Here is a 21,295-nt window from a genome sequence, read left to right as displayed (position 1 = left end):
GCATTTTCAGCATTTGATTTCATCTAGCTAATTTTTGTCACATAATTATAGGTTTATATCTAGTTTTAATTCTGTAATAATTAAAATATGTTCTACGACAGTGTCATTATGACACATTTAACATTTTCATTTGGATGTCCATTATGGCTTTCATAATAGCACTAGTACTACTATAAATTCATAATAACACCCACATTTTAAAATAAGAAACACCAGTCTTCAAGTATTCAAGTTTTACATAGGCTTGCTCGTATGTTTGTCTTTATTTTTCGGGACGTAGGGAATCGAGAACGTTTTGCGCAATGCTTTCAATATCCGAAGGGACACTTTCAGAATCAGAATCACCCATATTAACATTATTTTTTGTTTTTTGCTAAAACTGAACGTTTAGCACAAAATTGAACATCAAGTCAAAATGGAAAAAATCAACAAGCACGCTTCCCACGCTGTCGACTAATATGGGCACCTGATAATTTTTAATTTTAATTTTTATGAGGGTATCTCTGATATTTTAAATTAAATCAAATCTCTTTGGATCGTCCCTCGAGTCGCGTCGTAGATTAAATTTTGAATGATACACGTTCGATACGAACTTTTTAATGAAACTTGTGTAACTAAACTCGGCTAACGCCTCGTGACTTAACGTTACACGCGTTTCATTATGATGTTCGTATCGAACTTGTATCATTAATAACTATTAAACATATATATTTTTATTATTGTTGGGTATTTTACTCTACAATCCTTAATTTTAGTTAAATTAACAAAAGGTATATCACAGCCACCCTAGATTTTTTTAAATAATAAAGATCTACTGACGCAAAATCATATTGTTTGACGGGTAGGGAACCTTAATAATATTTTCAAGATATATAAATTCCCCATTGAACACCGGAATGATATATTAGGTGTTTCACTTAAAATAAAGAAGTAACTTGCTTTTAAAAGTGACTAATGTTCCATGTTAATTTTGTCTCGCCCTGTATAACTTTTCGGGTCAAATTTCAATTTGCTTTAACATACAATGATTACTGTAATGTATACAGGGTCAACTAAAATTTAGGTAACTGTTATCGAAATTTAAAATTTACTCTTCATTTTCACAAAATGTGACATATGTCAAAATCCTTAGATTTTAGATATATTCTTTATTAATAAAACTCACCTTTATTTTTTTCCTAGAATCTGAAAATCAATTAATATATAAGGTGTTCCACTAGAAAAAACAAAACTTTGATGTGAAACTTTTTTGGGGGACAACCTGTATAATTCTATATATTTTTATAAAATGGTTTCAGTTAACCTACATATGTTGCCAAAATATAATTTCGATATAAACTACCTTTCTCCTTGGAGCTTTCACGGCGTGTGAGAAGCGCCCTGTATTTATACAGGGTGGTCCGAACTGTATTCCGGAAACTTCGGCAGCATATTCTATAGATAAAAATAAGTAAAAAAGTTCGAATAATATAAAATGCTTAGTTTCGGAGATACTGGGTGTCGAAGTTTCATTTTTATTTCGATTTTTTCCAAATATTTTCTGAAGTAACGTTAGTATTTGGATGAAAATTGGTGTCTGGGAGTTTTCTGACATGAGAAATTTGATTTTGATGTCAATATGACTTCTACTTGTAGAAGCGCAACCTACATGTTTTTTAACTGGTTTGAAGAGTAATAATTTTTCGTCTGTACCTGTATAAATCTACTGAGTAAAAAAATATACGTTTGCGACCTTTCTTACCTAAAAAAGGTATCTTGTTAGAAATCGAATCGGTTCTCGGGATATATGGAATCAAAATTATCAATACTTGTACCATCATTGACATAAATTAAACACTTCGACTAAATAGTTATTAGACTGAAATCGTAAATTTCAAATGTTTTTGTGTCAAAAGTACAAGAGAAACTGTTTCATTGTCATTTTCTCACAGAAAAAATATGGTTAATTTTAAAAAATAAAAATTTCCCAAATTTATTATTTCAGTCAATTAACTTTCTACTCAATGTGTTTTTTTTTTGTCAATAATATCATGTATTGACTATTTCCATTCTAAATATCTTGAGAACGGTTGTTCGTAGCGATTTTTATCAAGAGACATTTTTTACGTAAAAAGTCACGGAGATGTATATTTTTTCACTCAGTAGTTTTATACAGGTACGGACGAAAAGTTATTACTCTTCAAAACAGTTAAAACACGTGTAGGTGTCGCCCCCTACAAATAGGAGTCATATTGACATCAAAATCAAATTTCTCATGTCGAAAACTCCCAGACATCAATTTTCATCCAAATATTGACGAAAAAATCGAAATAAAAATTAAATTTTTACATCTTGTATCTCCGAAACTAAGCATTTTAGGACATACATTTGTATGAACATTTTTACTTATTTTTATTTGAAGAATGTACTGCCGAAGTTTTCGGAATACAGTTCGGACCACCCTGTATAATAGAGGATGTATCCCTCTTTCCCTACTGCTTCCTTGATTTTTTTTATTTCTCTATCAATTTTTCTCTAAATAAGATTGAAATTAAATCAATCCTTCAATATAAAATTTTAACTTTCTAGTATTGCGAGTAACAAAAAACCTCAAACTTTGAGAAACATCTTCGGCGATTCCTTGTTTAATTAAAAGACTAAAAAAGTACTGTAAAAAATAATAAACCTACGTAGATACTTGTTGAGCTAGCGAGCCCCGTCGCTAAATGAATTTAAAAATGCAAATTTTCAGTTTCGGATTTTGAATTTTAATCAGACGAAATATTGTTTTAGTTGCGAGGAGGCGTCCAGATTGGACCCGAAAACAAAACAAAACGAAACGGGGAGTGGGACAGAGATAAAGGTAGCGAGATAAAGAAGGATGGGATGATGGCAAAGCGTGGTGGATCTGGTGTTTTAGACGGGTTCGTTAAAATTGAAATAGGGAATTGGATTAGGGCGATGTTGTTAGACCAAGATGAAATTAGCATACGGTTTAGATTAACACGCAAAAGGATTTTTTTTAGATATGCGCTAAATCTGGAGCATTCTCTGATGTCAGTTTATCACTGCCTATAGGTAATACAACACCTGATGTAAATTTCATCGAGTATACGATATATACAATATATAGGGTGATTCACGGCGATTGCACGTTAGACGTTTATGGAGAACTGGTGATAGCATTTTTTTTTAAATTTGGATTTTTACATAAAGGCACCTACTCCATCTTTCTAAAATATTTTCAGCATTACAGTGTTGCCACATCATTTGAAAAGTGATAGCATATTTCTTATTTTAAATGGAACACCCAGTATAGTAATGCATTTTTAGAAACCACTTTATATCTAATAATCTTTGAGATAAAAAAACACACACAACAGTCACCGCATGTAGCATCTTTCTTATTTTAAGTGGAACACCCAGTATAGTATGACATTTTTAGAAACCACTTTATTTTATATCTAATAATTTTTGAGTTAAAAAAAACACACACAACAGTCACCGCCTCAGTTTTTGAGCGGTATAGGGCTAACTTTATTTTTTTATAAGCAAAAACTATCCGTCAGATGAAAAAAGTAAAGAGATAAAAAATGTTTAGAAATAAATGGAGATTTTGAAAATAATTTTTATTTTCAGAAAAGTCAGTGGTCACCAAGGGGCAAACCGCTAGTGGTATTTATTGTACAAGCACTTGGTAATACTGGTATTTTTTTGGTACTAATTTGGTATTTTTGGTAGTAATTTGGTATTATTTGGTAATATACTGGTATTATTTGGTAATAAGCTGGTTTTATTTGGTATTAAACTGGTATTAAACAGGTATTTTGTTGGACATCTGGCAAGGCTGGATTAGACGCACGTGGCGACGACGGTCGGGAAGCTGATTGCCTCATTTCTAGCCCATTTGCATCTAAAGCTAATACTGAAAAATATCCATATTTCTAACCCCAAGTAAATCTAAAGGTAATACTGAAAAATATCTGAATCTAAAGGTGCTTTGACAAAATCGTTTAGTTCTGGAAGTCTTTCAGAAGATACCACTCTACATGTTTTGGAAACTGATTATACCCAATCTCTATATTATTTTGTATAGTTTCTAAAATACTAAGGCAATGGTTAAAGTCAAAAATTGGTGATGAACTCTGGAGCACTCTAAACTGCAATAGTCTGTTTAATAACATTATTTTTAGCACATCAATTTTACTTCCAAACTCTACTGCAAACTTCGAGGCAACCTCGATTTCGGGATCGACTTTAAAATGCAAAATAACCTGCTTTTGTAAAAAGCAAGTAACTTTACAAATAAAATGTCATCCTTCTACAAAACCCACAAAAAAAGTTACAAAGGCACGCAGGGTAAGCTCAAATTTTCAAACACACTTGATAAAGCATTTTGATATAACAAATAAATTATTTATACCAAAAATTAGTACTAATCACAGTGTTAAATCCGAGGTTAAATCAGAGGTAAGCAATTATTCTTCAAATACCTCTGAGGTACAGCCAAAAATAACTTCATTTCTAAAAAAGCCTTCTAACGAGCCTTCTACGGAAAATACCGAGGAAATTACAGAGGCATGCAAATCCTCATGTAGCAAAATTGTACCCCCTAATCTAATATGTGAAGCTCCCTGTAATCAAAATCTAATGTAAAACACTAAAGCTGTAATTATCCCCCCAACTAAACGAGACTCGGAACTAACCTTATCAGCCATCACTTTAGCCATACCATCCACAAACAATAATAATTATCTCCCGATGTTACTCCTTTACTACCATTATCAGCTGCCGCTTCAACCTTACCGTCAACAAGCAATAATTCGAATTCGGAAGTCTACTACAAAAAGCCACAGCCGCTCGCAAAGGAATAAAAAAAGAAAAAAATTAAAAGGCTGGTAACCTCTTATAATAACTTTATTTCGATATTAGAAAAAATAAATTCTACTCTTAAGGAAATGGAAATATAATATCGAAAGCTCTTAAGGAAACGATGGTTTGTCTAAATGGGCCCCAAGAATAGACCTGATGAGAATAAGCCAGAATCGAGGCCAGAATCAATGCCAGCAAACAAATTTTTAAACATGTTGCTTAAGACAGACTTTGTAGTTCAGTCATTGGGGATTTTTGCTTGGAAAAAAGTCCGGAAGTTTTGAAATTTTGCAGGTTTATAGGTTTTGGGGTCCCTAACTAGAATCCATAAAATGCACATTTCCAGACTTGCCGCTGGCATGGCGCCGCCATCTTGCCAAGATGGCGCCCCAAATCGGTATTTCGTAAATATCTCGAAAACTATGCGTTTTGCGCAAAAATTTGAAGAGAGCGAAATTAAAGAGAGTAAAATTTCCTATGTAAAAGGTTCTATGAAAACTTTCGCTAAAGTTAACCGTTTAGGCACAAAATCACTGGAAATTTTACAATTTTGCGTAAAGTATGATAATATGTAGTATAGTCGATTTTCGAAATCAAATGTCGATTAGGGTTCACTAAAACTAGTTTTAGTTTAGTTTCTTCAATTTTGTCATGAAACAGTGTCGTATCATTAATTCGCTCATTAATTTATGAGCAATTAATTTTAATTATTGAAAATGTGTACTTTTCCAAGAGGTAAAAATACGTGGAGCATTTATTTTAACGTGGTCTCCCCGGAGGCATACTCCACTAGGTAAATTAAACACTTTAACTTATCTGCACAAGCCCGACGGACCTGGCTCATTGATGTCCATCGTGTCATCTGTGCTGGCTCATCAGGGTGATCTCTCAATTCGTCCAACTCTTTATCTTCAGCCGCCAGGTGATATCTACAGGCAAGTTCAACTCGTCTTCATCAGTTCGTCGAATGACACTTCGACGTTGTCACGGGATTTCCCATTACCAGTATGCACAAATCATTGAACATTTTAATCTAATTTTCTGCATCCGCAGACACACCCACAGTTGTTGGTTTTGCATTTTACAGGATAAAAAATGCCAATAGAATTTGGAGCTGGATCTGTCAACGTTATGACGGAGTAATGCCTGTTTTGTTTCTTCAATCCAATTCTTCGGCATCTTTGGTACAACCAATGCTGAATCTGGTGGTAAGTTCGCAATGAATGCTGTCCAGCACCACAATTAATTATTCATAAATTAATCAGCAATTAATGATACGCCACTGTTTTATGACAAATTGAAGTAAACTAAAACTAGTTTAGCGAACTAATCGACATTTGATTTCGAAACTATATCATACTTTACGCAAAGAATAGAGCTTCCAGGACTATGCTTCGCTGTCGACTTTAACGAAAATTTTCATAGAACCTTTATCGTAAATTTTATTCTCTTTAATTAAACTTTCTTCAAATTTTTGCATTAAGCTGCATAGTTTTCAGACTGTTAAGCATACGTGTTGAGCGCATCTTGGCAGGCTGGCGCGCCGACAACAGAAATGCACATTTATGGATTTTATTAGGGACTAAGCTAAGCTTCGAACTGAGCCTCTTTTGATCCCCAATGACTGGTTAATAGTACTAATTTGGTATTTTTGGTTCTAATTTGGTATTTTTGGAAATAATTTGGTAGTTTTTGAACTTTTTTTCCAAAATTGGTATTTGTGTACACCATTTTTGGCAGCGGTTTGCCCCATCGTGTACCACTGCTCCAAAATATTCAATGTAAAACCCGGCCCTTGGATGGCACTGGTTGAAGTAAAAAAAATGCTTTGTACGCCAAAAAGATATTTGATGCATAGAAGACTAGTGTATTAAGTTTCAAAAATATAATGTATAAATGTGCCACGACTCCAGTTGGAATAAACACATTTGGTAAATGCCAATATTGCTAAATTTCTAAATTTGCCCGATTCTCATCTTTATACTGGACATTGCTTCCGAATATCCTCGGCTAATTTGATAACAGATTCTGGGGCTAATCTTAATACAATTATGCGACACGGTGGATGGAAGTCAGTCCCGTAGCAGAGGGTTATATAGAAGACTCTTTACAAAATAAAAGGGTATTGCAAATAATAACATTCAATTGTAATTTCATTAATTGTACATTTAATTTGAGTAAATAATTATTTTTACGTTGACGTTTTCTTATTTTTTATTTATCGCTAGTGTTAAAGTAAATCACGTGACTTACTCTTAGCACCAGTGCTAAAAGTAAATGGCACACAGTGAAATGACTACATCAGTGACATGTCATATTTTAGGCACTGACAGCATGCGTTAAAAATTAGATTTTTACTGACGTTTGTAGAAAAAACTTTTTTAAATAAATCCAGTGCAGGGATTATTGGTAGGTACACAGAGTTTCATATAATAAATGAATAGGCTGTGATCAAAATATTCAAAACATTAAATTACTAAGCCAATAAAGATAAAAAAGCTGAGTAAAAAGCATGCTTCTATTTAACAAACACTACAAAACTGAACACCTAGACGCGCCATAGTTAAAATGAACGATTGCAACATGCTCAGTTGTGTGTATTTTAGAATCAACACGGGCCCAAAAATTACTACAATTTTGACATTAAAAAGCCATTTAAGCTACAGCGCGGCCTTTATAAATAATTCCGTAGTGTCGGGTCGCGGCAATACTCGCTGTTATTTATTGAACCCGGTTCTGATTTATATTTCATTTCGGACTAAAAATTGACTAATTTAAACTGCGCCGTTTGATAAATAACGCTGGTTTATTTAGGCTTCTGCTATTTTGCTTATATTAGGGAAATATTGACATTTATTTGCCTATTTTGTCATGTTTAATAATAGAAAAATAAATAATAGAAACAGTTTTTTGTTAAAATCTTCTCTATCGGTTTATTTACTAATATTCTAGTAAATGAAAGTCTGGATAGTATGTAGAAAAAGGTATTTTTATTTTGAACAATTCCAGTGCCTTCTAGAATTCAAACGGAAACCAGCTTGTGAGTGTTTTCTATTTGTAAAAAAAAATAATCTAACAAAAATATTTTACGTTTTAGGGGATATATTTTCCTCCCTCATCAGAAGCAAAAATAGTAAAAAAAACTATTTAAAATGTCAAAATTTATTACTACCTCTAGATCATTTAGTTTTTCATCATAGATACATCTATTAAAACCTTTGACTTTCTGAAAGAGCGACATTGCATAAGAAAGAAATTGCTTTATTGTCATAAAAAAATTTTACAATTTTGTTGACAAAGCTTAAAAAAAAAGAATATAAAAAACATACAAAACTTCACTTAACAATAGAAAAACATATAAAACTAACAGCAAACATACAAAACTAAAACAATACTTTATACAATTATAGAAATTGTACATTGTCAAAAATTTATTTAATTAAATATAAAATAAAATATAAACATACATGTAAATAAACAACTGTATATAATGTCAATACTAAATTTAAATGGATAGAAAACAAAATCATTTCTTAAATTTGAGTAGATGTGTGTTAAATTTAGAACCCTAGATATTAATAAAAAAAATCGTTAACCGCGTAAAAGGCTTTCTCCAGTAAGTAGATCTCAAAGCTCTTGCGAAATGCAGGAAAGGATAGAAATGAATTAATTTCAGATGGCGAATGATTGTATTTTTTTGCATTGTACAATATGGAACTCTTTTTACTAACTCAGAGTGAGGGGTTGGCAGATACATGTTATGCTCTGCGTTCCTAATTGGATAGCCATGAACTGGCCCTAGAAATACTCGATACGTGCTTGCGAACTAGGCAGACGGATTCAGTATGAATAGAAGGAAAGAGTTAATATTTTATATCTTTTAAACAAAGTCCCGGCAGTGAGCACGACTGGTTTAGCCTCAGTGAATATCTTTAGCTCTCTTTTGTAATTTGAAGATGCAGCTCAAATTGAGTCGCACAACACTGAGAATGGAAGTGCGTATCGGAGACGACTCAAAATGGAGCATAATAGACTGTCCTAGATGTTGACAAATTAAAGCACATTAACAACGATCTAAGTGCAGGAAACAGGCAAGAAACTTAATTTTAGCTAAAGCATCGATGTGCAAATCCCATTTTAAATAGTTGTCCACAGCAAGGCCTAAAAATTTCACAGAATCAACGACGTCAATGGTGGTATTATCAAGTTGAAAAGGTAGCAACATGCTTTTATATGATAAGACTTTAGTTTTAGAGACGTTGAGACACAGATAATTAGAATCGCACCATGTTTTTTATGTTAATTAAGTCACTGGAAATTGTTCTATGAAGTGCCGTGGTGTCCGGGCTGCTCCATGTGAAACAAGGTATCATCCGCGAAGAGACAGATTTTACCACTGATGTCCAGACTAGCAATATCGTTGATAAACAACAGAAACAAAAATAGGACTAGCACTGAGCCCTGAGGACACTCCGCATTCTATTGACTTGCAAGAGACACGGTCTTTATCAGCCACTCACACCGTTTCTGTTGTTAGTGGGATATGAGGAGAGCCCTGATACCATGCTGCAATTTGTTAGTTAGGATGTTATGATTAACACAATCAAAGCTTTCAATCACAGAAAATTGTTGCTGTAACGAGACGGTTGATCAGACTGGAGTATACATTGAAGCAACGAAAACATAGCGTCATTTGTACATTTGTTACTCAGAACCCAAACTGAAAGGGGTGAGTATTTTGTATTTTTAGAAGAAATGATACAAGCCTCTTTTTTAACCAGTCTCTCCATGATCTTCAGTAACATTGGGAAGGAGTGCAATTGGACGATAGTTGGAAGCTTGCTCTTTATCACCTCTTTTATGCAAAGATAATTATCGCCGACCAAGGCAATTTGGAAAAAGCACCATCTTCAAATGACATATTAATTAAGGCTGAAAGATGGTTTAATGTACATTCCGTATACTAAGAACATTTTAAGGAAATAAGTCCGTCAGTCCCTACTTTGAAGATTTATTTTAATATCATTTAATGTATTGCGAAGCTCTGCCAACCCACAGGCGTAAGGAAGAAACTGTGCAAATTAACATTATAGTCAGAGAGAAATGATAGGGATCAAGGGAGGGTGAAGTATTCGCTGTATTCTTCGCCACATTTACAAAGTAATTGTTTAGGTCCTCAGAGTGAAGTTGAGGTTATGTTGGACGAAGAAACCTTACTCCTCAAGTCATTCACAATCGACCATGTTTCTTTGGCAATATTACCGGACTCAGTCAACCTCCTATTAATAGATGTCCTTGGCGGCTTTTATAGTCTTATGGTAGAATTTTTTCCTGTAAAGTTTCACGTACTCGTGAAAAGAAGACACTATCCGAAATTTTTTAGGTGAGATAAAGAGCGCATGTTTTTGCAGATGTACGTAGGCCCTTAGTAGTCCAGGGTTTATGATGTTTTAATTTGACAGGCCTGAGAGGAAAGGCTTTGGATGCCAGACCAGATAATGTTTGTGTAAATCTGGGAAAATTCAGTGTCTACATCACCAGAGATGACATGCCAATCTGTTGTTAGACAAAGCTGCTTAAAATTTATAAAGTTTTTTCCGAAAAAATACGTCCTAATTTACGAAAGTGTTTCTACTCTCGGATTTTATGGAATTTTGTTAATACTCCTTCATGATCAGAGAAGCCTGAGTTCAACACAGTACAGTCAACCAATTCTGGATCAAAGGATGACACGACATAGTCTATAGTACTAGAACAAGTTCTAGTGATTCTTGTTGGTGCATTAACATGCATTACTACACCAAAAGTCTCGAAGATAGACTGGAGAGATTCCCGAGCATCACACACACTGGAGAAGTCAATATTAAGGTCACCACACAAGATCAACCTGCTATTCACAGGCAGGGACTCTAGCAAACTCAGTAATTTCTGAAAGAACATATGCATATCTGCGTCAGGTGTTCTATAAATACAAACAATATAGAGGTCATAAGCAATGTGGTAGATGATAGAAAATTCAAACATTTTCTCGGCTAATAAGTGATCAAATTTTGTTATTGCCGTAAGGTTTTTGTTGGTAGACATTATCATAGTACCTCCATGAGATAAATTACTTCTATTAAATCTAGCTATTGTTGTGTAATTTTTCACAAACACGGGCTCATCGGTATTTAACCAATGTTCCGTTATGGCAATGATTTCAGGAAATTTGAGCTGTTCCAATAAAAGAAATAATTCATCTGTTTTGTGTCTTAAGGACTGAACATTGATAAGAAAAATACCTAGCTTGCTATCGTCCGATTTATCAGAGGGTGCTTGATCCTCTGTTCGCGTCAAATGAATTAAAAATTTTTATTTTTAGATGGAGAGCCACTGGAAAAATACTTGCTGTGGCTTTCCCTAGACTTCTGAAGGTGAAATAGCTTCTCTGATGAGAAAAAGGTCCTGAAGGCGGAGAGATCTGCCTCAACCTCAGCCACGCCAATGCCATACGCGTCGTGGAAGCGATAAAACAACTTGCGCAGGGAGTCCATGTCGCATGGGAGACCTTCCGATGCTAGCGCCAACTTGATGCTGGTGTTGGTGTGTCCCTCAAAACACGCACTGGGGGGTTGGTCATGGAGGTACGCAAGGAATAGCCTGACAGCTTTCAATATCGAAGGGTCCCTTAGTCTCGCCAACAAATAACGTCCATTGGCCGTGTCCGATTCACGCGATAACCGCACAATAGGTGGAGTCATTGGGTCCAAACTCAGCACCTCACCTTCCCTTGGATGCTTATTGATAATATTTTTCGCCTCCTGCTGCCCAAAGGACTTACTCGCAGCTATAGCCTCCCTGTCTGAACCAATTTTAACGTATTTGACCTCCTTGGCTAGATCTGTAGGTAAATTGGAAGATTGTGGAAGGCTTCGTTTCTCCAAAGTGGAAATCTTAGGCTGTTGAAATCCCATGGCAGAAGATCTTGATTTTTGCGGCGATACCTCCGAGGGAGTCAAAGATGGTTGGACATTGCTATTGACTACTTCAATTCCTGGGGGCCACATACTTATATCAAGCAGCCGCTCTAGGTGCCTTATATTCTGCACTCCAACTTTGAATTTTGAGAGTGAACTGTCCTCACTATTAAGCATAGGAAAGCAACGAATAAAGTCCGAAGTTCCAAGTTTATCCTTGATATAGTGAGCCAGTTGGTTTGCCGTAAAGGGAGATGGGATATTGGACACAACGACATAATGCCAGGCTTTTCTAATGGAGGGTTTGTGAGGTGGGGGAGTACTGACTTTAGAAGAAGTGACACCCACTGAGGCTTGGCAATCTGTCTGAGTCGAAGTTGACTTTTTTATTGCTGGTGGGCTACTCCTATTATTTTGCTTGCCTTGGGCAGCAAACTTTTCTATTGTGGTTGCCATCTGATTTACGCTCCTACGCAGCTCACTGACTTCCTTCAAAAGATCTACCTTTGAAGAGTCATGAACCTGGACCCTAACAGACTCATCCTGAAAGTCCATAAAAATGGATGATAGGTTGAGTATTTCTTGTTTTATTTCACTGATCGAATGAAATAAAGATTGTTGACCATTTTCCGAAATTTTGGAGTGGTGGCAGTGAATATCATCCATTTTTTTGTATAAAGACTTCCATTTGGAGTCATGATAACTCAATATGTCATAGATTTCAGTTATGACTGGAAGCAGGTCGTTGTTCCTTTTTAAACAGGTTCCCAGACCTTCAACAGTTTCTAGAGGGATCTGTGATTTCTGAAGCTGTGAAACTTTGTCATGGAGATACTTCATCGTGGGAGAATCACAAACATTGCGGCGGCACTCCCCACTACAACGAAGTCTATATTTGTCCTTTTCCGAGATGGTTTTTTGGCACGAATCACACTTAAAATCTGCCATTTGGAAGTGTAAAGGAACAGCAAAATCGGAAAATATTAAATTAAACACGACAGTATAGTTCAATAATAAAAACAGTGTCAATGTCAACGAAGCTAGGTCACGTTTAAAAAAATATCTATATAAAAATAATTATATAAAATAAAGCAGAAACGCACGTTCAGCGAAAACTAGCGAACTGAACTGGGTCGGGTCAAGACCGAATAACAACACACGACAAATCCAAACAAAACAAAACAAAACAAACGTTCAATACCGGCGGTCCACAAACGAAACGAAAGCACGACCGTCTCGTATGACTGTTTGATCTGAACTGATAAAATTAAACTTTAGATTAAGAATTACTGCCTAATAACAGTTCCCTAATTATATAAGATAAGAAAAATCCCCTAAATTTTTAAACAGCAAATTCTTTATATCTACTTTAAAATAATTATTTAAAACTTTTTTTATTTTAGTTTTAACGCACTGGTTAACGTAATGGTTATTTTAATTACATATAAGCTATACAGTGTAATTTTCAATTTAGTGAGCTTTTTTACATTTGTTTTCTTCATTTTTAGGAAGTGTCTAATATGTCAAAAGCTATACATTTTAGGAATTTGTTTTTCTAATGAAACTCACCTTTATTTTCTTTCTTAGAATCCGAGAACCTATTAATATATGGGGTGTTAATTTACCATTACAAAAGAAACGCAACTTTAATGTGTAACTTATTTGGGGAGGGTAACTACAGGGTTGTGGAATTCTATATAATTTTAGAAAATGCTTTAAATTAACTTACAAAGCACACAAAATTTTATTTCAATACAAATTATTGTCGTTGTCCTTGGAGACACAACATCGTATGAGAGGCGCCACCCGGTATAATTCGATATCAATCAAAACTTTAATAATGAGAATATGAGTAGAATAGGTATAGCTTATGCATTGGATTCGTTTACTTGAATAAATATACTTGAAAAAACAATTGAAAAAAAAATCAGCTAAAAAGAAAAAACTTCACTAATTTACAAAAAAATACTAAAATAAAAAATTAGAAGCAACAAGAAAAAATGCGTAAATATTTTAGTATTTTATCTATTTAACACAATACAGAACGTTTCATACTAATACATTCAAAGTAATTAAATTCCGAGGTAAAAATCTCAGGGAATTCCCTTATTGGTTCCCTTTTATAATTTGTCTTCAATGTTCGCGCATCGTATGTCAAGGCAAAATCATATAAAAATTAAAAAAAAACAAGAATGATAAAAAAAATTTAAACGAAAGCAATCAAATCTTATTCGTGCAACTAATTATTTTATTGTTCTAGGCTACTTCCTTTATTTTCAGTGCGTCATAAATTGACGGTTTTAATTGATATAGGCTTGGTGCATTTCGGTTGATTTCAACAAATTCCGACCGCAGCGCACTCTACGGCAGAAGTCAGAAATGATCAACACATAGTTCACGACGCCGCGCCGCCGCCGCGCCGTCTAGTCGATTACATTAAAATAATATTGAAATCGGGGTTTTGTCATAATATTTAAGTATTTTATTTTTTTGCTAGGGCATTTATTGAGATTATAAAACACTCAGGTACGAGGTTTGTGTGATGTAACGCTGTTTCGGGTAGTAAAAAATAAGTGAAAAAAAAATCGAACTAGGCGTCTTGTTGTGTTGTGCAATTTCAAATGTTAATAAAATTGCCCAAAAAAATGTTAACACGTAAAGAAGAGCGTAATTAGGGCGTTGTTGGGTGCAATAACATTCAATAACTCAACTTTTCCGGATATTCAACTCTCCCGAAACAATATTTTACAGCTTCATAATTTCTTACACCGATTTGATCAATAGTAAAAATGAATTGAAGCAGTTCGACAAAACAAGTGAGTAAACAAAGTGCGCGTTACATAATCAAAAAATTAAATAGACATATACTATGACAGAATGAAATATAATTTGCAATATTAATGGTATACTTTTTTAATCAACTAGTGATTAAATGTTTTATGAACATCTTCTAAAATTATAATAATGTACCTTTAAAAAATTTTGTTATAGGCGAAATAGCTCCAATTATGCTCCACTAACGTAGTTGAACTGATCTATTTTTTTTTAACTGGAATAATAAACTATAATGCAAGTTAGACCTTCTGAAGCTATCAAATTATTTACATTTTTATTTTTTTGTTATATATACTATTTTTTTTGCCATTTAAACCCATGTATTTGTATGTGTTCGTTATTTACGATATTCCCGGGCGGTGGCAGCACCGACGGAGAATGCACCAAGCCTATAGTATTAACTTTTTTTCGTAATTTTTTTTAAGTATGATTTTGCCGTCCGAGAATCGAAGAATTGTGACGGGTATGAATAAACGCTTGTGAAAATATGCCATTAAAAGATATTATTATCTTTCCATTTTCCAGGTGATCTCCGCCCCAGCCGCCCGCAGCGGCAACACCCTGGCCGCCTGCCAATTCCGCGGCTCCACGCTCTCCGTCAACGGCGAGCTCCAACAGCAAGCGGCCGCCCTGGCGCGCGCTCGCCAACCCTCCATGGGCATCGACACCGATATGGTGAGCGAGTTCGACCCGAGCAGCTCGGACAGCGGCGTGGTGGCCCAGTGCACCGCCGTCAAACCGCTCAAGCTACGCCTCTGCAAGCCGATCTTCGGGCGGGCGAAGCACGCGGCCGCCGCCAAAAACCGCCGGACTGACGGCGCGGGCGGCAAAAAGTCGCCCAAGGGCGGCGACGGTGAGGTGAAAGCGGTGGTGGAACACGTGGTGCCGCGGGTGCAGAAACCGCGCGACCCCGAAAGGGAAAAACGGCGGATAGCGAGAAAGAAGGAGAAGCGGGCGACGCTCATACTGGGACTGATTATGGGCTCGTTTATCGCATGTTGGTTGCCGTTCTTCTTCATGTACATACTTAGACTGGCCTATTGGATACCGCCTATTGCGTTTTCCACAGCCTTCTGGTTAGGGTGAGTATTGTTGGTTTTTCATAATTTGTAAATTAATGAGACACATTTCTTTTTTTCTTATATATTTTTAATTTAGTACCTTGCTGTATGATTGTTGATGGTGGACCAGTTGGACACAGAAAAATCGAATTTTTATATAGGACACCTTTCTTCTGAGAATCGTATAAAATATCCTTTCGGAAAAAAAAATTACATTTTTATACCGGTGTGGTACAAATTGCTTAGTGTGCATTCTTCCCAGCTTGTGTAAACAAGCAACAAACTATACAGGGTGGGCTACTGAAAATTTACAATGGCTATAATTCTTAAACCAAAAAAGATATCAAAAAAATAAAAAATACCGTTTCTATAATATCGAGGGGGAATACATATGACATAATGAGGCAAATGAGGTATTTTTCAAACCACCCCGACCCACCCCTAGGTCCCACCCACTCACTTCTAATCTCAAGATAGCGATATCCCACTTGTGACACTTCTTTGGAAAGCTAATTGAAATTGCTAAACGATGGTCATACAGATTTCAACTTCTGTCTTCTTTCAACAATTCCTGGTAAGTAGTGATAAGAAATGTAAGTGTGACAATTTGAAAGAAATTTAAAATGATAATTTATTTTAACAATTGCTCAAAATGACAGCCATTTTGTTCCATAAAATATACAAACGACTTTCAAATTCTTCTCTCACATTTTGGAAATTCTCTCTCGGAATATTTCGACATGCTTCAGTTATCCTCTGCCGCAATTCTTGCAACAAACCTGGTTTTGTCTTGTAGACTATGGATTTAGTGTAACCCCACAAGAAAAAGTCTTAAGGAGTGAGATCAGGTGACCTTGGCGGCCACTCGACCCCCACGCGACCCCTTCTACCAATCCATTGCCGTGGATAATATCTATCCAACCACCGCCTTGTGACAATAGAATAATGCGGAGGGGCTCCATCTTGATGAAAGTGTATGAGGTCTTCATTAAGAATTAAATTTCCTTCCAAATCTTTTTGATTTTCAACCTCATTTACAATGGCTGGCTCTATCAAATTGTTCAACCAAATCACCAGTCAAATTTCCGTCGATGAAAAATGGACCTATAATTTTATCGCCTAGTATTCCGCACCAAACATTGAGCTTTTGGGGATGTTGGGTGTGTCCTTCAACAACAATATGCGGATTCTCATCGCTCAAGTATCTGCAGTTCTGTTTATTCACAATTCCGTTTAAAAAAAAATGAGCATTCATCACTAAAACAAATATTTTTAGCGGGTGAAGGTTCCCTTCGAATTTCCTCCGTCATTAGTTCACAGAACTGAATCCTTCTATCTGGATCGTCGTCGCCAAGTTCCTGTAGAATCTTCATTTTGTAGGGATGGAATTTGTGCATTTTCAATACTCTCCTGACAGATGTTCGAGGTATACCTGTGATTGATGCCAACTGGCGTGTGGATGCTTTTGGATTGACCGATACTTGACCAATAACTTCCATCTGCATTTCTTCATTCAGTACCCTGGGCCCTATCCTTTTTTTATTTTTGACCGACCCAGTTTCTTGAAACTTTAAAATCAAATCTCTAACATAAACGTGACTTACGTTTTTGTCCGGATTTCTCTCATTGAAAGCACGGGCCGTTCTCAAATAACACATACCTTCAGCACCATAAAGAAAAACTATTTGAATTCTTTCTTCCACAGTATAAACCATTTTTCTTTCAAATAAGCGAATCAAATAAACGTTCAAAATACCACCAAATTTGCAAACGATTGAAAATCGATAGAAGACAGTGCAAAAACGCAAAGATATGCCGTTTTAAGATTCCTGTTTATTGAAAGTAAACAAATAGATGATAAGGAAGAATTTGCGTTATCGCAAAATTAGACTGAACGATTAGTAAAACATCTTAGTGTTGCCTTTTTTATTATCTACATTTTTTATTTTTAGCTTTAAAATGGCAATGGTTTAAAAATGGCATTGATGAGACTAGAAGTGAGGGGATGGCACCTAGGGGTGCGTCGGGGTGGTTTAAAAAATGCCTTATTTGCCTAATTTAGCTGGGTCCAAAATTGTAACTTATGCTGAAAAAATTACTTTTTTTATTAATGTCCACCTAATTTTTCGTGTAAGGGGTAGTTTTTCAATTTCACCCTAAAAACGTTATAATAATCGTTTAGCATTTTTCATGGGCTTTCCAAAAAGGTGCCACAAGTGGGGTGTTGCCATTTAAGATTTTCGAGTGAGTAGGGGTGCCGCTTAAGAGGTAGGTCGAGGCGGTTCAAAAAATACGTCATATGTATTCCCCTTCGATATCATAGAAGCGGTATTTTTTATTTTTTTGATATCTTTTTTTGTTTAAAAATTATAGTCATTGTAAGTTTTCAGTAGCCCACCCTGTATATCATAACCCACTTTTCCTAATTTTTAAATTTAGTTTTAAATTTGTTAAATATAAAGATTTATTACTATACAGGGTCAGGCAATAGGGGTCAGGCATCGGGCATCTGTAGCTCCTAGAATCAAAATCTTGGGAATTTTGTTTAAGTGCAAACCTAAAGTATGTTCTAGAATGTATTTTAGGAAAATATTTTAGCTTCTATAGTGGCTCAAAAAAGTGTGAGTGGATTGAGATTATTTTTTTAAATGGAACACCCTCTATATTATTGAAATTTTGGCTTTCTATCAGATCACTTTACATAATATAGTTTCAGAGATATTAATAAATAAATAAAAAAAATATATTTTTCAGACTTGCTTGAAAAAATTATTAAAAATAAAAGAACTGTCCTGAAATCAAAACTATTTTAGTCATTGGCTTTAGAGGGTCTGTACTTACTTTGCTATAAATATGGTAATCGTAGTTCGGATGTTCAAAATTCTACGCCAAATTTTCTAAAATATAAAATAATTTTTCTACGTTTTTTTTAACGAAACACCGTGTATTTGTTTTTCAATAGATGGACAATTAAAAAATGAACATTTTTTGTATTTAGAATATTTCAAAATTTTTAACGGTTTCGAAGATATTCGCTGTTTTATATTTTATATGGCTTTTTTCACAGTAAATTTTTATCAATGCCACCCAATGATTTTTCTCTCGTATTTTACCGTTGAAAGAGTCATAGGATATAATACTGCGTAAAAATTTTGAAATACTTAAATACAAAAGATGTTTATATTTTATCTCTCCATATAATAAGAAAATAATATACAAGGTGTTTCATTTAAAAAAATTATCCCGATCCCCTCACACTTTTTTGGGCCACCCTATAGAAGTTAAAATTATTTTCCTGAAATACATCCTCAGTTGAATTTTTGGGAGTAATTCTCGTTTTTTGCCGATTTTCATAGTATTTTTTAAAAATTGTACTTTTAAGCACAAAGAGTTCTTTTAAGAACTAAATTTTCGAGTTTTTGTATTGCATTTCTTGAAATTGTGCGTTGAAAATATGCCGAAACACTTAAATAGTCGAAGCAAAGAGCTTGTAACTTTCCTGATAAAGTATTTTGAACGAAAACGTGACAAATCCTTTTTACCCTTGACTGCAGTTAGAGAAGTAATTTTGTTAGATAAGCACATTATACCACTTTCATCAATAAATAAATAAATAACCCATAATAACGCTTAGAATAATCTTTATAATGGACTAGTTTTTGCTAATATGTAATAAGTAAAATAAGCTATAAAAAAAATAAATCAATTAAATACTAAACTATTAGTAATTGTTAAATTAAAAATAAACCGTAAAAATCTTTAAAAATGATATAATAAATACATATATTGTTTGTCAATTTTAAATTAAATTTCATCTCATAAATCCATCACAATCTGGCAGCGCTTTCGCCATCGCTTTTCACTCAAAGTTGATCACGTGCATCGGAAATTGTTTTGCGATTACAAAATTTCGTACGGGGTCTTGAAATACCCGACGCGAATTCTGGGAGGTTAAATGTAACGTTTGATTTCTGTCGTTTTCAGGTACATGAATTCCGCGCTGAACCCCGTCATCTACACCATCTTTAACAAGGACTTCCGTCGCGCCTTCCGCCGCATCCTGTTCAAGTGATGTTTAGCCTACGTGTGCTGCTACGAGTGCGTCAGTCGACGGGTTCGAACTGCGCAGTACCGCAGCGCACCGAGCGCCCTCTACAGACACTAGTAGGAACATGCACAAACAATAATTCTAACAAGAGTAAATCAAAAGAGGAAAAATACCTAACTTCTAATAGTCTAATTTATATTCTAATACTAAAAAAATGTGAAAAAGATCTATTTTTGTTATTGTGAAACTCGAGGTCTGACAGTGAACGATAAATATCTTGAAACTAAAAGAATTATTTCAATTTTATTTTTGTCATAGGAATGTATTGTATTTTTTAGAATATAATATAGTCTGTCCAACGACAAGATCCTTGACAGTGATAGATATATCTGTCATTTTAATTTCAAATTGTTTATTTTATTTTACAAAGAAATAAGTTGGTACAACTGGAATGCATAGCAGGAAATTAATATATTTAAAATTTGACTGACAAGTGATTGCTTCAAAATATTCTGAAAAAAAACTGTATAAAACTGAAAAAATGTAATCGAGTTATTTAATTTAAAAAAATGGTATGTGTTAATACAAAACAAACAAGAACAAAACACTACATACCAAAAAAAAATATAAAAAGAACTATTTCTTACTTTCAATCTTCAAGAAACTTCCCGCATTTATTATTATATTTATCAATATAACTTATATACAAATACAAATTTGTGATATTCCACAGGAATAAATAAAACAACATAAATAAAACAAACTATTTTATTAATAATAACACTTACCAAATTTTATACCTTAAAAGTTGATTCATTAACTTTAATCTTAATTTTTTTTAACCAGTACTTTTGACATTATTTTTCTGCAGTACTAAAATCCATTATATTATATACCTATCGTGTGATGTCGATATTTTACAGCTACTCCAGTTTTAGTATATGTTTAGTACGATCCTTGTACCATATACGAGATTCACTTATCTACGACGAGATGGTATACAAACTTTATTGATGGTAACTTTATTGGTGTATAAGCAGCTAGTATTAACTATAAACTGTGCTCTGGGTCTACGGTTAATTTTCCCTCGCTTTTTCCTCCACTTGACTTCAAAAGACACAAAACACGTAAATAACGCGAATCCAAATGCATCATCTTCTAAAACACAGGGTATTTGACATAAGTTGACACAAAATTATAACCTATAATTTGGCAAGACTTTGACAACCCTCAAAAATCTAAAGGCGAGTTCATAAGCATCGGCGTCTGTTCGTCGTTCATCGTTCCGTCAAACTAATAGAATTGAAATATCATCTGTCATTTTTGAAATAAACCATTAAGACTGGTTAAAAACAACAAGAAACGACGCATGACGGATTTATATTTAAACCCATCCATAGTTAACTTAAAAAATATTAGAAACTTTTGTTAGTAAAATGTAAAATAAGTAGATTGGTATGGGAAGTCATCTGCTTTTCTTCTGTCATTGTCTGTCGAAATTTTACCTGAGAAAAAAAACACAGTATAACAGAATATTAATATTA

The 21,295-nt window shown here is 34.5% G+C and overlaps 1 protein-coding gene across 1 annotated transcript in view; it reads left to right on the top strand.

Moving 5' to 3' along the window:
- The window catches only part of LOC115876128 (alpha-2B adrenergic receptor-like), a 94,276-nt gene extending 74,432 nt beyond the window's left edge, over window positions 1–19,844 (top strand). The window contains exons 4-5 of the mRNA XM_030891817.1: window positions 15,168–15,724; window positions 19,688–19,844. Coding sequence (XP_030747677.1) covers window positions 15,168–15,724; window positions 19,688–19,775 — 645 coding nt within the window. The 3' untranslated portion in view covers window positions 19,776–19,844. The remainder of the gene's footprint in view (window positions 1–15,167; window positions 15,725–19,687) is intronic.
- Window positions 19,845–21,295: the final 1,451 nt, after the last annotated feature.

This window comes from Sitophilus oryzae, unplaced genomic scaffold (genome assembly GCF_002938485.1).
Source record: "Sitophilus oryzae breed Bouriz unplaced genomic scaffold, Soryzae_2.0 scaffold_1400_pilon_pilon, whole genome shotgun sequence".
In the NCBI taxonomy this organism is placed as follows: domain Eukaryota; kingdom Metazoa; phylum Arthropoda; class Insecta; order Coleoptera; family Curculionidae; genus Sitophilus; species Sitophilus oryzae.
Note: the sequence above shows the minus strand (reverse complement) of the source record. Positions and strands in the feature narration are given on the sequence as shown.